At 40.4% G+C, this 18,012-nt stretch overlaps 1 protein-coding gene across 1 annotated transcript in view; it reads right to left on the reverse strand.

The window, feature by feature from the left end:
• Mrc1 (mannose receptor C-type 1) overlaps positions 1–18,012 on the reverse strand; it is a 94,518-nt gene that overhangs the window by 35,001 nt on the left and 41,505 nt on the right. The window contains exons 8-13 of the mRNA XM_045135012.1: positions 17,506–17,663; positions 15,840–15,950; positions 11,575–11,690; positions 6,730–6,878; positions 2,652–2,851; positions 270–397 (exon numbers count right to left, since the gene is read on the reverse strand). Of these exons, the coding sequence (XP_044990947.1) occupies positions 270–397; positions 2,652–2,851; positions 6,730–6,878; positions 11,575–11,690; positions 15,840–15,950; positions 17,506–17,663 (862 nt within the window). The remainder of the gene's footprint in view (positions 1–269; positions 398–2,651; positions 2,852–6,729; positions 6,879–11,574; positions 11,691–15,839; positions 15,951–17,505; positions 17,664–18,012) is intronic.

The raw sequence follows: 18,012 nt of genomic DNA on the forward strand, positions 1-18,012 counted from the left end.
TGTGTATCTGCCAGCCATAAACATCCTAAAAATTGGTCATTGTTTGAGAGAAATATTGTAAAGCATTAAAAGTGTATTCACTCACTCATTCAACAGCTAGGTGTTGAGTGCCTTATGGTTTTATAGAGCCATTCATTGCTGGATGTGTACCTATACAATTAAGATTTTGAACTAAATTTGGGACACGATACAGAAACATAAAAGTGTTTGCTTCGTGACATTAGCACGAGACATGTGAGAGATGAGCGTCCTAGAGAAGAAAGACTTACGTTATGAGCCGCCATATCGTTTGCTGCTCGTCTTTGTTATTGATGCTAGCCAGTTCTCCACCCAGAGCTCTGCAAAAGTCTCGCGATTCAAACCATGTTTTCTTCTCATGTTTTCCTTTTGCATACAGCTAAAGACATGATTTGGTAAAAATATTTTACAATTTTTAGCCTTTCAACTCAAAATAATCATTCACTGTTGAAGGAATTCATTTGTAGAAAAACTAAGTTTTACAAAGACTCCAAACCATCTCATTCTCTTGTGTTGAAATCAATTTATATGTGACTATTTGAGTTAGAAAAACTTGAGGAATGATTTTCCTGCTTTATAAAATAAAAGTATTTTAAAATATAGAAGAATTAAAATTCAAAACTTAGAAACTGAAGCCATATGGATTAATATAGTTCATTTTGGGAGACAAGAATAATTTGGTTAAGTATAAAAAGTAGTACTGAGGTACAAAAAAATAGCAAAATTATGATACATAGAAAATGAATAGGCCGGGTGTGGTGGCACACACCTTTAATCCCAGCACTCGGGAGGCAGCGGAAGGAGGATTGCTGTGAGTTCGAGGCCACCCTGAGAGTCCATAGTGAATTCCAGGTCAGCCTGGACTAGAGTGAGACCCTACCTTGAAAAATTTAAAAAAAGAAAATGAATAGGAATATGGAACTTTTTTCAAGGAAAATGAAATCCCTAGAATTTTGTTATTGTCTGTTTTCCTGTTCATCTTAAATGGTAAAAACCTGGCTACTACTGGTGTCAAAACTATGTTGACTTTTCTCCTTACAGCAGCACATTTTGACAAGTACATGTATTAACATACTGTGGCAGAAATGGGTTCAAAATTAAACTAAATTTGATATGTTGTATATAATTTGGGCACTGGGTCCTGTTACCCAGAGGACTGCAGATGGAATCCACAGTGACACTGGGACGTGCAAAGAGTGCAAGAGGTAATTTAGAGCTGCTAACTTTCATAATTTTCATTCCTCATGAGTCATTGTCCCCACCATCACAGGCATGTGGGAAAGGAGGCTTACCTCAATAGACCATGTCTCCCAGGTTGTTTGCAATGTAGATAACATTCTGCTTGACCTGTATTTGACTTGAGCTTTATAATAAATTTGTCAAGAATAAGTTTCTTCATCAGTAGATCCCAAAATCCCTATCTCATCTTTCTACACTCTGCTAACAAATTTTGGTTTCTTAAGTAAATGAACTATTAGCTGATTCTAATTAATTCTCCCATCTTGGTACTTCTAAGATGGTCAGTGCATTTCTAAACATACTCTAATTAAAGCATTTCTAAAGCCACATGATTTGCAGTGAGGCACAAAAGTTGAACTGATGATACACATCAACCTGGGTAGTCTCTACTAGAATCCCTCATTCATATTTCAGCTCTGGACAATTCTGTTTCCCTTGAAAAACTGAGGCTAATCTCCATAGCCTGACAGCTTAAGGCAGAGTTGTTTACAGCATGAATTCAGCCAGTGTAGTAATGCAAACATTCCAGAGACAACAATAAAATACCTGACCTGTGTTGTGTTAGTCCTCCAACTAGCACCTCACAATAACACCTGGTTTACAAAATCTCCCACATAGTCTCTTGTGAGTAAATTGTGTTGTGAACCCTGACGAACCAGTCTAGATTGAACAATCTAGATCGCTCTTGAGATTCAGTGCAGTGGCCCACTCAGTTAGCAATGTTCTTCTGAACTTTAAAGGACTACGTGCCCCTACCCATACTGCCTTCATCTCCCACCATCATAGTCACTAATATTAAAAAAAAAAACAAAAACAGAGCAAGCCCTCACAACCCACAGGGCAATATAGAATATTAGTTTATAGACTAAGTTAACCAGAAGCTCAAGTTTCAAGACACGAGCAAAAAGGAAATGCCATAGCTTTTCATGTAACATAATGAGGAGCAGAATTTTTCATCAAGAGGAAGAGCTCAGAGCAGAGCTGGGGGAGGAGGAGCCCCAGAGAGCCAATGGGGACGACAGACCTGTATTGCTGATTGTATCTGTTCTCCTCAGTTTAACCAGCCGTTAGTATGCACCCAGGGACCCCCCCAGACCAGTACCCTCAGAAAAGAGTTTCTACAGGGAGAGCCTGAGCAATGTAATTTGTCACTTATTTGTTTTTAACTCCCTAGGTAACTTGTCATACATAAAATATGTCAGATTCTTAAGCCGGGAGTGGTGGCGCATGCCTTTAATCCCAACACTCAGGAGGCAGAGGATCACCATAAATTCGAGGCCACCCTCAGGTTACATAGTGAATTCCAGGTCAGCCTGGACTAGAGTGAGACCCTAACAAGAAAAAAAAAAAAAAAAAAAGTGAGATTCTTTATTAGCCTAGGAACAGATACTCACCTTGAAACACAAAGTGGTTTTACTGCTGGTACCCCAATCCTCCGGACATTTGGGTTCAGGAGTTGTGGTGGGTTCTGGTGGGCGAGTTACTCCTTCTGCCCAGTGCTTGCATACAAATTTTGCCTTTTCATCACATTTCAAAACATCCCACAAGCCTCCAGCAATTCCAGTTCTCATGGCAACACATCCTGTCTTTCGTCCTGCATCAAACATAAAGTTGGCTGATCGATCCTTATTGAAGGCCAGCCTGTGCACAGAGGCTGATTCAAAGCGCTGTGACAGTGGGCACTGACCTCTGCCCGTGGATGTGGAATACATGCCAACGCCAGTACCCCAGCAACTGAGTCATGCGCTTTCCTTTCATCAATACCTGTGGACATGTGTGCAGGCCAGAGGAAAAACTCAGATGTAACTTCTCAGGAACATAGTCTCTGCTTGAGACAGGTCTCTCATTGGCCTGGAGCTTACCAATTAGGCTAGACGAGCTAGCCAGTGAGGTCCAGGGATTATAAGTACATGACCCTCCACCCAGGACTTTATGTGAATGGTGGAGATCAAAGTCACATTCTCATGATTGCAAGAACTATCTCACCAGTTCCATTTTGTGCTATTTCTTTTCCTTCTTCTTCCCTCCCTCCCTTCCTTCCTTCCTTCCTTCCTTCCTTCCTTCCTTCTTTATTTCCTTCTCTCTCTCAATATTTCTCTCTCTCTCTTCTCTCTCTCTCTCTCTCTCTCTCTCTCTCTCTCTCTCTCTCTCTCTCTCTCTCTTTCCCTTTCTTTCTTGACAGTCTCATGTATCCCAGACTGGCCTTGTTCTTGTTATGTAACTCAAAATGACCTTGAACTTCTGATCTTCCTGATTCTATGTCCTCAATGCTGAAATCACAAGTATGTGCCACAATACCTTGTTTGTGATGTGCTGGGGATGGACTCCACAGTTGGCAAGCACTCTACCAACTGAGCTACATCCCCAGCCCCGGCCTGTGACATTTCAAAACATATTTTTGACTTTTATTTGTGTGGTCTATGTCCCTAACAGAATTATGACCTTAATTGAAGGGAACTTGGTTAACTTTTTTTTTTTAATGAAGCTTCTAGAATCACCCAAGACATTGCTTTTTATTTTTTTTTAATTTTTTATTTATTTATTTGAGAGTGATAGACACAGAGAGAAAGACAGATAGAGGAAGAGAGAGAATGGGCACGCCAGGGCTTCCAGCCTCTGCAAACAAACTCCAGATGCGTGCGCCCCCTTGTGCATCTGGCTAATGTGGGACCTGGGGAACTGAGCCTTGAACCAGGGTCCTTAGGCTTCACAGGCAAGCGCCTAACCGCTAAGCCATCTCTCCAGCCCTTGGTTAACTTTTTTATTTCTAACATCTATCTGACAAGATGGCTCTCACATAGGCATTTAATGATATTTCTGCCAAAATGGCAAAAATAGTAGTTTGATGAATTTCCTTCCTTTCTGCCTGTCAGCCTGCCTTCTCTCCTTCCTTTTTTTTTTTAACTTTGAGATCCCCACCATCACCCAGATACATATAGATCTCCAAAGACCAAAGTTTGTGTTTTTTAATATTTATTTTTATTTATTTATTTGACAGAGAAACAGGGGAGGAAGGGAGAGAGAGAGAGAAAGGATGGGTGCACCAGGGCTTCCAGCCACTGCAAGTGAATTGCAGACATGTGCTCTCCCTTGTGCGTCTTTCTAGCGTGGATCCTGGGGAATCGAACCAGGGTCCTTTGGCTTTGCAGGCAAACACCTTAACTGCTAAGCCATCCCTCCAGTCCTGGATTGTTTTTTTTTTTTTTTCTGTTTGTTTGTTTACAAATTTCCAAACAGAACACTCCTAATTTAGAGAATTTGGGTAAGTTATACAACCATTCTGAAATTTCTTTCTTATTTTAAGGTGCAAATAGCAGGGCCTAATTTATAGGGTTACAAAATAAGTAAGTAAAGAAGTACATAAATAAATGGTTATTCTATATTAGTAATTTATAATTCTATTTTGAGCCTGGCATGGTGGCGCACGCCTTTAATCCCAGCACTTGGGAGGCAGAGGTAGGAGGATTGCCGTGAGTTCGAGGCCACCCTGAGACTGCATAGTGAGTTCCAGGTCAGCCTGGGCTAGCGTGAGACCTTACCTCAAAAAATCAAAAAAAAAAAAAACTCAAAAAAAAATAATAATTCTATTTTGTAGTTATAGCAAGTTTCAAATAGCTAAGATAGGAGGTTGAAAATATCAGGATTATTTGGCTGGAGAGATGGCTTAGTGGTTAAGGTGTCTGCCTGCAAAGCCAAAGGACCCATGTTCAGTTTCCCAGGACCCACGTTAGCCAGATGCACAAGGGGGGTGCATGCATCTGGAGTTCGTTTGCAGTGGCTGGAGGTCCTACTGCGCCCATTCTCTCTCATTCCCTCCCTCCCTCTCTCTCAAATAAATATATAAATAAAAATAAAAATATTTAAATAAAAAAGAAAATATCAAGATTCTTTACTGCTAGGAGCTAATATTTTATTTATAGTATTTTAAAGGTTATTAAATGCCTAGAACTCATTCACACAGTTCTAAAAGCTTCCCCATTGTTATTTCAGGATTCATCTCTCAGAATTCTACTGCTCAATGAGTTGCAGAAATAAAGGAAAACTTGAAATTAGGAGTTACCACTCTTATCATTTAAATCAACTAAAAATATTCATTTAGCGAGGCACAGTGTCTCACACCTAAGAGCCCAGTACTCTAGAGAGCAAGGTTGGAGGATCACTCACAGTTTGAGAATCGCTCACAGTTTGAGGCCAGTGCTACAGAAATAGTTCCAGATCAGTGTGGGCTAGAGCAAGACCATGTCTCAAAGAAAAAATAAACACAAAATGTGTGCATTCAAATTTTAATATTCTACACATTTATTTAAAAACATTGTATGGAATATCATGACTATTTCATAAAGATTAATAATTGAACAATCAATAATCTGATTTGTAATGTCTTTTTCTCACTGAAACATGAGGATTCTAAGTCAAATAACTCCTGGTGATGAGGTTGCATCAGGCCAAAGAGTAAATTCATGCACTTCTGGTATTTGTTTTGTTATTATGTCACTCTGGCACAATGTTTTGTGATCTATAATAGTGATGAATTCTCTGGGTATTGTCATATTGAAAAGTGTCATACACCAGTGACATCGGTATAGAAAGAAAACAAAAACTCTTTCACAGTCTGTTTCAGAGACCATTAACAATTTCTAAGAAGGAAAGACAAGGCAAAGTTAGCAAGGAGGCTGGCTACTATAAGACAAGGTGGCTACATTTAGAAACTATACAGTTTAGTCTAAATCCAGGCTCATGTATTTCGAAGACCCATAAATTCTGAGACCCAATTTTACATTTCTTAAATAAAGATACCTAAACATCCCTTGTGTAGCTCGTAGAAGGTAAAATAAATTCCAGCTCATATAAGGACAAGTTCAAGCAACTAGAACACTGAGTTTCACATAGGTACTGTCCTTTGTCCAACCTTCAAGCTAACATGTATTTCTATTCCTGCTGCACTGAAAAGTTTGACGGACATTTCCTATATAGCTTCAAGTTGTCAGAAATAAGTCAGTCATTCAGAGCATTTATGACTACTTTGAAATTTTAAAGTTTTTTTTTAAAATAGATCCATACCAAATAACCTAGCAATTTTCTCTTCCTTTTTCCTCTAGAACACTGCAAACTCAGTGGGATTTAAAACATAAGAAGGAAGGAGGGAGAGGGCAGGAAGAAAACATAAAGATTACTGAAAGCTCAGTTAATTTCCATACTCTGACGCTGGAGAGATGGCTCACGGAAAAGGCATTTGCTGCAATGCAGCCCAGGTTTGATTCCCCAGCAACTACATAAAGCCAGAGGCACAAAGTGCTGTCTGCCTCAGCGGCTGGAAGCCTGGTGTGGCCACACTCACTCTCTCTGTGTTTGTATGTCTCTCTCTCAAATAAATAAATAAAACATTAATTTGGAAAGGTTCACAGAGGAGCAGCAGGCTTTCTTGATGGCTGTGGAGGGAGGCTGAACCCCTAAATTGCAGCAGTCACCTACCTGGCATGTCTGCATTCCAGTGGGTGAACTGAACTTGCTCTTCTACAGTCCACTGAAAGGTCCCTTTGCTTTTGACATCTGAAAGTCCTGTCCAAAAATATTTTTCAGGCCTCAATCCAACCAAACTAGTCAGGAATGCTTGTTCATATCTTTAAAAAAATCAAATTCAACTGAACTTTAGAAACATTTATGCAGTTTTGTTTTGTTTTTAATTCACCAGCATGAAAAGTACTTTGGTTCTCTGCACCATAGTTTAGTTGGTCATTCAAACATAATGCATGGTTGCTGTGTAGCTATTTCCTCTGAGTGGAAACATTCCCTCCTGAAGAGAAGAGGAGGTTCTTAAGATTCAAGAAGCTGGGCTGGAGAGATGGCTTAGCGGTTAAGCACTTGCCTGTGAAGCCTAAGGAGCCCGGTTCGAGGCTCGGTTCCCCAGGTCTCACGTTAGCCACATGCACAAGGGGGTGCACGCGTCTGGAGTTCGTTTGCAGAGGCTGGAAGTCCTGGTGCGCTCACTCTCTCCCTCTATCTGTCTTTCTCTTTGTGTCTGTCGCTCTCAAATAAATAAATAAATAAATAAATTAAAAAAAAAAAAAGATTCAAGAAGCTAAGGAAAGTTAGGAAGCCCAGGAAGTCATGAAATTCAAGACTTAGGAAACCCAGAAAGTGGCACAACTCACAATCCCTCCCTCAGCTTCCATGAGCATTAAACACTGTGAAGGAGAAGAGACTTTTCTGTGGATGTGCCTGTAAGTTGGGCAGGAAGCCCCAAGAATTCAACCTTTATGACTCTGGGGTAGACATTTTGGTGACACAGCAACCTATGAGTCACCCATAACAACAATAAATTCATTTGTTCACCAGGCTAAACTTGGATAGGATCATTTCTTTGGTCTGTCATTGGTGTCCAATCTAGGGTAGATAAATTTTGTTCTCAACTCCCCAACAAAAGTCACAAGACAAATATATTATTATATATTTATATATAAATATTATAATATATTTCACTAAAAAATACAAGCCCATGAAAGAAAATTTCATATTATTAAATTAATCAAATCATTCAAATATGCCCAAATCATTGTTTTCTAGGTCTCACTGGACTCTCTGCCCTACCTCAAAATTAAAGAGAATTTTGAAAGGAGAAAATTACAGCAATTAAAACTTGTTTCAGGGCTGGAGAGATGGCTTAGCAGTTAAGGTGTTTGCATGCAAAGCCTAAGGATCCAGGTTCAACTCCCCAGGACCCATGTACAGCCAGATGCAGTACATGGCACATGCATCTGGAGTTCGTTTGCAGTTGCTGGAGGCCATGATGCACCCGTTCTCTATCTGCCTCTTTTTCTTTCTCCCTCTCTCTCTCTCTCATAAAATAAATAAAATACTTGAAAAATAAATTGTTTAAAATCCACTTTTTACAGGCCACATCCTTTACCCAATTCTTAATTAAACAAGTAGAAGACTGTTTCCAATGGAAGGACTTACATGGACACAACCCACCCTCCACTCGGTTTCATGCTCATACTCAGTCTCTGGAAAGAGCTGAGTCAGATCACGCTCTCTGACTCTTCTCCCTTCAGCATGTTAGCTCTGCCATGAGCTAGAAACACTGTGACTTGGTAGGCAAGGCAACAAGGTTTGTCTAACAAGCATGAAACCATGGAAGCAGCATCACTGGCAGAAATCTCTTGGAATGATAAAAGGTGGCACTCAAAGTTTCCAGGAACCAAGAGAGCCACCGGTGCCTCCCAAGGGAACAGAAAAGGAGGGTGTGGAGCTCTAATGATGACTGAATATTTATTTGAACATAGTGTAAATAATTTCATATCCTAAGTAGAACAAACTAAAAATTCCAAATGTAATTTACTTTTTTAAGTGTCTAAAAAACAAATCAGACAAGAGTTAGTGAGCTACAAAGATCATAGAAGAGCTGGTTGTGATGGCACATGTCTTTAATTCCAGCACTCAGGAATCAGAGGTAGGAGGATAGCTCTGAGTTCGAAGCCAGCCTGGAACTACAGAGTTAGTGCCAGGTCAGCTTGGGTTAGAGTGAGACCTTACCTTGAAAAAAACAAACAAAAAATACCACAGAAAACACAAAGAAAATTATAAAATATATGCTGCCAGGCATGGTGGCTCATGCATTCAACCTCAGCACTCAGGAGGCAGAGGTAGGAGGATTTCCATGAGTTCAAGATCACCCTGAGACTACTTAGTGAATTCCAGGTCAGCCTGGGCTAAAGTGGGACCCTACTTCAAAAAGCTAAATATGTATATGACATGAGATTTTTAAAAATATTTTTAATATCTTATTTGAGAGAGAATGGGCATACCAGGACCTCTGGCCACTGCAGAACTCCAGGCACTTGTACCACTTTGTGCATCTGGCTTTATGTGGGTACTGTGGAATCAAATCTAGGTCCTTTGGCTTTGTAGGCAAGCGCCTTAACCACTAAGCCATCTCTCCAGTCCATGTCATGAGATTTTAAAAGCATCTGTGCTCAGATTTTCAGATGTTTGCATTATATCAATGATGTGTTAGCATTTTGTAGTACATGAAAGGAAGATGTAAGCTGAAATACAATTATTTTATATCTATGCTTTTGAGTGCTCTTATATATAGTATGCATGGTATAGTATGGTGTGTGTGGTGCATACGTGTGTATGTGTGTACACCAAGAGTACACATATGGGAGCTAGAATCAGATGTCTTCCTCTATCACTCATGCAAGTGTTTTCTTGAGATGGAGTCTCTCACTGAACTTGGAACTTCTATTTTTTGGACAGACTGGTTGACCAGTGAGCTGCGGTGATGATCTTGTCTCTGCCTCCCTCAGCACTGGGCTTCAGGCATGTGTGGTCATGCCCAACCTTTTACATAGGCGCTTGGGATAGAACTCAGATCCTCTGGGGCCATCAGGTTTGTACTGCGAGCACTCCTACCTGCTTGGCCATCTCTCTAGCCCCATATCTATTTTTCTGTGAGGATTTTTAATATCAGTAGGATCCCACAGATTTTAATTGACTCTACCTTGAAATAATTAAACCATGATTTTTTTTATATTCCTCTTTACTGCAAGTAAACTGAATATTTTAAAGTTTCTTGAGTGGTTAATCCAAACATTGCCAAGAATAACTAAAGAATAAGAAGAAATAAATCTCAGCTGGACGTAGTGATGCACGCCTTTAATCCCAGCACTCAGGAGGCAGAGGTAGGAGGATAACTGTGAGTTCAAGGTCATCCTGAGACTATATAGTGAATTCCAGCGTGGGCTAGAGTAAGACCCTACCTTGAAAAGCAACTCCCCAACAAAAAATAAATAAATCTCAAAATTTGATGAGGCCTTATAGGTTAAAATTACATAATATCCTCTATATTCATTTAATGTTCTTGTCCTATTAGTCTAGTAACCAAGCCAACAAAACCAAGATTAATTTAAAATTAATGAAAATAAAGGAAGAATGGAAAGAATAAATAAGTTACTTACTATGATATTTTGATATGTATTTCAGTTGGTTTTTCGTAGGTACACGCTTATAACTCTGACTTTGTTTGTCCAATAGTAGGTCCTAAGACATCCTACCAATTCTGGTGGTCCCTGCTGTGGGCCTTGGAGAGAGGTGCACAGCATTGAGAGGCCTTGCTGCCTCTTCACTCGGTCTATTATCAAGTAGGCCAGGCAATAAGGTTTCCATAAAAACACAGAACAGGGCTGGAGAGATGGCTTAGCAGTTAAGTGCTTGCCTGTGAACCCTAAGGACCCTGGTTCAAGGCTCGATTCCCCAGGACCCACGTTAGCCAGATGCACAAGGGGGCGCATGCATCTGGAGTTCATTTGCAGTGGCTGGAGGTCCTGGCATGCCCATTCTTCCCCCCCCCTCCTCTTTCTCTGTCTGTCACTCTCAAATAAATAAATAATAAACAAAATTAAAAAAAAAAAAAACCAGAACAAAGGGTTCAGAAAGCCAAGAGCTGGACAGGTGGTAAGTCCGAGATGGTGGCAGACCAGATGGACCCTCTGGGCATCTCCCCCCACCCCCTGTGTGCACCTATCTCTTCATCCAAATATTCCAACTTGACTAGGAAACGGAAGTGCTTTGCTGAGTCCTCTGAGTTGGTCAAATAAATGAATGGAATCCACAGTGGCGGTTGGGAGAATGCCTTCTTACTCAGAAAACCACTCAGAAACACAGGAGAAACAGCTTAGGTCCCTCACCACTACATGATGTGAATGGGGAACCTTTCTAAGACTGAGCCCTTGGCCTGGGGGATCTGATACCAGAGAGACAAGCGTTAGCACTGAGCAGGCTCAAGAACACCCCGCTGGAATCACTGAAGAACTTTTTGCTGGCTGGTAGGAAGAAATCCTCAGACCTTTCAAAGTTGCTAAACAACCTGGGGTGAGTATAAACTAGGAGAAACGGTGTGACTTGTTCCTTCCGCCTGTAGCCTCAGATTCAGTCTGCTCTGTCCCCTTCTTTGGCACAGGGGATGGTAAAGAAGAAAGGGGAGTGTTGAACTGACAAATTGTACTTACTTTTCTTACTTTAAAATTTTGGCATGTAGATCAGAAAAAAAAAACATTAGATATAAAATATATTTAGTCCATTATTAATAAACTTTTGAATACTGCTTTAGAGTACTGAAAATAGAAAATTATTTCACACTGTTTCCAATGAAAAGCCCAAATAATAATAGTATCATTAAAGTTTCCACCTTTATAACCCATGTCTCAAGATGGCATGCAATTAATTTCAAAATTTAGAACATGCTACTACTTAGACATTTCTGAAAACTTTTCACTATTTGATATATTTTTAAACAAAATTAAACTAGTTACATACCTGTCTTCAACAGTTATTAAATAAGCCTTCTCACTCTGGCATGTTTGGTTTGCTTCTGAAAATGTTGACAGTGTGTGGCCAACCAAGTAACAGTAAAAACCATGCCTTTTCCAGCCCTGAAAGTGTCATCAAGCAATGAACAAGTGGTCAGATTACCAAGAATATTTGTTAGGAAATATTATTTGAAAACTTATTCTGTCATAAAACGCAAATAATCTGTAAGCCATAGAAATGTGTAAAGAACGCAAGCCTAAAGAATATCAGTGCAACAGAAATTGCCGGGTACACTGAGAAGTGAATAAAGAAGACAGTACTGCATTGTTCTGCATATGACAACTTAGGACTCCAAGCACAGAGAGGGAAGTCATTCTCTTCAATTCCGAAGCATCCCCAGGAAAGACCACTGTGAACTGATCTCACTGAAGAAAATGAAAAAAACAGCTTGAGGGATTACAACCTTAAATATTTATTGACACCCATAGTAGGTGGTGAATAATAAACTTCTGAATACTACTTTAGAGTACTGAAAATAGAAAATTATTTTACACTGTTTCCAATGAAAAGGCCAAATAATAATAGTATCATTAAAGTTTCCACTTTTATAACCCATGCCTCAAGATCACACACAATTAATTTCAATAATAATGAATAAAATCATATTACCTGGCCATAGAGAATGCTCATCAAACATCAGGTTATGTGGCTATATTTCTCCTTTCTCATACTTCAGATATACAGAAACACTAGACAAAGTGTCCTAATAAATAAGAAATTCATACTAGAGTTTGAGAGAAAGAAGAGAAACTCTCCAGGTAAAAAGTAAGTAAAACAATGAAAGCTGACGAGAAAAGACACAAGCTAAGAGTATGGTTGACTGGGATTGAAAGGGGGGGCGGTCTTCCTGACCATTCAGAGCCCAGGGGTGGGCCTTCAGCCACTCTGATGCCACGGGCTGGGGTCCTCTGTGGATGACTGGGACAAGGGAAGCTGCTCTCTGAAAGGAGAGCTAAAAAACCCTGCCATAGATCCCCAGCTGATAATCTAGTCATCTGCTCATGAATCTGGGTACAGAAACATTTCTTCAGTCTTAAAACAAATGCCATCAAGGAATGATGGCACATGCCCATAACGCCCGCATCTGGGAAGCTGAGACAAGAAGATCATGAGTTTGAGGCCAGCCTGGGCTACACAGGGAGAGCATGCTCAGAAAAGCAAGGGGGGGGGGGTGTAGGTCAGTGGTAGCATGCTTGCCCAGCATGCCCAAGCGTCCAGATCCCAGCACCGGAACAAATACAAGTGAATTAATAAATAAAGCCATGTCTGTAACACAGACTAGTATGAGCTCTAATTTTGTACTGTTCATAATGTTTGAGACTCCATAACTAAAAAGTTAAAGCATGGTCACCGAAAGTCCTCAGCATTCATGGGAGAGGTATACAAAATGGCATGATAGAAAGATTTCCCCAAACCAAGTCACTGGAGATAGGGAGGAGAAAGGAAACAGACACTAGCTCATAACCAAAAACTACAAACTATGTGACAAATGTCCCATTTTCAAAGGAGGATTACTGAGTGGACATAATAGAACTATATTATAAAAATAATAACCAAAACAAACATAAAGATAAAATACACCAAAAATTGGGTGATTTAACTTAAGACAGTGTTTAAACAATAAAAATAAATACAGCAATGACGTCAAAACTCAACAAATTAAATATAAGAGAAAGGATATCAGAGAGAATTGGTGAATTGGATTACAGTGGCATACATGCAGAGTTTTAACTGATAATCGAGGGGGTAGAGAGGTGGTTCAGTGATTAAAGGCACTTGCTTGCAAAGTCTAATGGCCTGAGTTCACTTGCCCAGCACCCCACGTAAAGAACAGTTTTTAGTGTGTTAACAGTATGTGTGGTACATGTATGTGTGCAACATGTATGTATTGTATGTGTGGTGTAGATGTGACTGTGTAGTATATGTGTGATGTGTGTGTAGGATTGTACAGTGTGAGTATATGTGTGTAGTATGTAGTGTGTATTTGTGCAGTGTGTGTGGTACTTGTATGTATATGTGTGTAGAGTATGTTTGGTGTGCATGCATAGCATGTGTAGAGTATGAATGCATATGTGTATCATGTATGGTGCATATGTGTATGTGGTATGAGTATTGTAGCATATGTAGCAACATGTGTGCATGTGTGACAGGTATGTGTGGTGTGTGTAGACGCATGTGCATGCATGCGGTCACAGAAGATACCAGGTCTCTTCCTCGATCACTCTTCTACCTTATTGCTCTGAAACAGGGTCTCTCATGGAAACTGCAGCTCCCCAACCTCCCCTAGTTAACCAAGGATTGGCAGCAATCTTTCCTAATCCCATTCCCCTCAGAATTGAGGTCATAGGCATGCTTGCGTAGCAAGTGCTCTTACCCACTGCATCAGCTCTCCGACCTCTGTTCAAAATGGGGATTCATATTTGCATCTGTTAGGCAATTTGGAATATTAGCAACTCAGGGTCATATAATGTTGATATCTTATTTTAGCACTTCTCTCTCTGGAGGTGTTGAATTGAAAACTGACCCCCAGGTCTATATCACAGGCTCAGGGTGTTAAACTCTCAGGAAGACCCCTTGGTGCCACATGTGTCCAGGCACAGAAAGGGCAACTTCTTCCCATAGCCTTCCCACCTACTGAGGAAGCCACTGCTGGTTACCGGTATTTCCAAGCTGTCAAATTATTTTCTTTCCCTGAGCTTTGGATTCCTATTCTTGCGAGTTAGAACTATAATAATCTTTCCATAAGTTTATTAGAACATAAAATAACTGTATATCACAAATATGTAACTAACTTCCTTATTTTTTAGTTCTATGTTAAGATTAAATTATCAGGTTGCAGATATGTGACAATTAATATGAAAACTATATAAAATGGAGATGAGTGCTGGGAAGATTCACAGTGGTTAAGGAACCTTGCTTGCAAAGCCTGCGAGCCCGGTTAAATTCCCCATTACCTCATGAAGCCAGATGCACAAAGTAGTGCATATGTCTGCAGTGGCAAGAGGCCCCGGCACCTGGCACTCTCACTCTCTCTCTCTCTCTCTCTCTCTCTCTCTCTCTCTCTCTCTCTCTCTCACACACACACACACACACACACACACACACAACTTAATTAATTAAATAGATTATTATGCAGAAATATGTTCATTACTTTAGAAAATAGCAATAATACACCATTGCTGCCATATGCACATGACTAGGCATAGTGTAGGAGTGCTAGTCCTGAAACCCATGCACTGGCCTGGAGACAGGAGACCTTGCCTATGTGGGCTGAGAAATTACACAGATTCCCTAGGCTCAAGTCTCTGGAGTTCAGAATGAGAAAAGCAATTCCAATTATTGCTAGATTCTTCTTAAATCTTTCACATGCAACTGTCTGCTCTCTGTTCTACTTTTCCTATACCAAATTATGTTATACACTCTTAGTCTTGTGGTGTTTGGTTTAAGATGATGCAACCATGGCATCGCATTCTTGGAAAGATGATCACTTCCCACTTCACATTTAATGCAAGAGAAGTGAGAAAGGACAAAAGAGGAAGATGAGCAACTCGGCAAACAGGAAAATAATCCTAAACCTGAAAAATTATGTTATACTTCCTTTGTGCTTTGAAAAATTATTTCACAAACATTTTGCTTTACCGCCCCTCCCCGCCCGACAACGTAAGACTGCGGGTGAGTCAGGCACAGCACAGGTCTGCACGACTGTGTTTACCTGAGGGGCTGTCAGCGCCCTTCAGGGTCTAGATGCTCCGCCACCCGCCACAGTGGTTTCCTGAGAGGTCTCCCACCGGAAGAACATTAACCAAAGATACAATAAATTGGAATAGTGACTGAGGAAGCTTGCTGTCAGCCCTTGAGCTTATCACTTGGAAATACCACTTGTAGGCTCACAGACCATCCACATCTGGATGGCACCTTCCCCTGTGTCTCATCTAATCACCTGCCCCATCATCCATTCATTGTCCCATTTTATTCCCTGTTCTCTTTTTAAATTCTCATGACATTCTGAATGAAGCCCCATGTGTGCCCACATATTAACTGTTGAGAGCCCCCCCCCAAACAACTGTAAAGATAGTTATGGCAATTGAATGTTTAGACAGTTGAAATATTTGGCAATCACAACAAGAAAGCATTTTCTCATACAACAATAAAGCCTGTTGTACTAAGTGAGACTTGTTGACCCTAAATCGCTGTGAACATTCAGTACTCACTTTCTGGCAGCCCTTTTCTGCCTCCTCTGATCCGGGAACATGGGCTTGTGATTTCATCTTGCAAATGTAACCAAGTGACTGCTCGCAGGCCCTATCTGCCCAGTACCCTTCCTGCAGAGAGCAAAAGGAAAAATGAAGGATTATCTGTTGCTTGACCAAGTTACTTATTTTTCTTTTTGTGGTGCTATGGATAGAAACCAAAGCCTCGGGCAAGCTAGAAAAGTTCTCTCCTACTAATCTCTGGCCTAGTCCACTATAGTTTTCTTACAACTGGAATTCGGAAGGAAAACTAAACTCAGGGAAAGTGTCATCCGACATGTTTTCATGTAAAAAACAAACCTCATTCCAGCTACACAGACATAAAGAGACTGTAGCCCCAGTGCGATTTGTGTATTTTAAACATGCAAAGTCACTGTCTACAGTGGTCTGGAGAAAACCCACAAGTGTGTGAAGGTGCTTCAATAATGGTGCACAATGGGGGATTACGTGAAGCTTCTCCTCAGAGCCTGGGTCATCTCAGGCTTCCAGAAAACATCCTCACTTAAACAAATCTTTAAAGCAAACCTGAAACCCTAGCCATCATCTGTCCTTCTCCGTAGTTGATGAAAGTCCCACGAAATCTGTTTCACACTTCTACCTCTTTCCAGATTTTACCTTCTCTAACTTCCTTAGACATATCATATTCAAATCATGTCTACCTCCTTGCTTTAGTTGATGAAAAGCTTGAACAATATTTTCCATACTGTCTGCCCTTAAGATATAATTTATCTTGAATCCACTGAAACTCAATATCCAGTCCTCTCACAGTAATAAATTACAAATTTGGTCTTCCATACCCAAGACAACACTTGTTTCTTGATCCTCACCAGTGATGCTCCTACCTATCTATCTACCCCGACTCCTTTCAGGCCTTACAAGAATGATGCTCTTTGGTTCCCTCGGCCAACTGTTCAGGCAGACCACACCTACTCTTTTGTCCAGCTTTCAATTAATTATGATAACAATAAAAAGGGTAAAGTATCAGGTAATATTTTCATTGAACAACAGTTGATCAGAAACTGTGTGTAGCATATATGCATTAGCTCAGTCCTCAGCCTAGTTTCTTAGATATATACAACTACTATTCCCACTTTGCAAATGAGGGAAGAAGTTGTGTATTATCTGTTAACAGAAGAAAATTCGGTGATATGATATTCTTTGGTTATTGTGACCATATATAAAACAGGGAGCAATAGAAGATGTCCATGCAATCTGAAAAATAAGTGAAGGACTTCAAGTGCATATTCCAAAGTACAAGCCAAAATAGATCTTCCTTGGTCCATATCTACTCAGGACAAGCAGTAAAAGGCACAATCAAAGCTCTGATTCGATCAATCAGATCATATAGATAAAGATACATATGTGTATGCATGTATATTAGAACCTAGGGTAGGAACAAAATTAGTTATTGATTGATACCCTCCTTGAACCAATCACTTCTACTCTTATCTTACGGCCTTGAAAATTTGACCTTGCAAACAATTAAGAGAAAATCAAGAAACTGAATAGGAATTTTGGTCCAACTTGAATCTATGGCACTTTACCTGCAACAGAAACAAGTTCAGTCGACAGACAGACAGAAGACGAGCTCCTCGGACGCTGACTGAAGTCAGCAGAGCTTCCTTACCTGTCCTTTCATCACCACACAGTCCTCCTGCCTGTTGTTCTCGTGGCTTGGCTCTCCACGAAGCCATCTGGTGAAAGTTACAGGAGTCCCATCACTCCACTCAAAGTACATTTGAATCTTGATGTCATTGAGACCAATCCACAGCTCATCATTGGGCTCTAAGTGGGAAAGAACACACCAAAGGAGTGGATGCAAGGAGCGCTTTCTGAAGGTCAGGAGGGCACTGGGAAAGAAGTCTCTAGGCTCTGCCCACTCAGCTCTGCCCCTTAGTCTGCTCCTACAACGGTCATAGGAGACAATCCTCTTGCATGGAACTATGTCCAACATGCTACACAATCATGTCAACTATGTTTTACAATGTTGAGTTCAGGTTGTGCAATGTTTTCTTTACATCATAAATGTGACTGCATTTTTAGCTATAATATTACATTTTCTGGGCATTGTGAGAGAGAAATCCTTACACTTAACCTTGTGAAGCTGCTTTTTTCTCAATATAATTGATCATAT

This window comes from Jaculus jaculus, chromosome 15, assembly GCF_020740685.1.
Source record: "Jaculus jaculus isolate mJacJac1 chromosome 15, mJacJac1.mat.Y.cur, whole genome shotgun sequence".
Taxonomy (NCBI): domain Eukaryota; kingdom Metazoa; phylum Chordata; class Mammalia; order Rodentia; family Dipodidae; genus Jaculus; species Jaculus jaculus.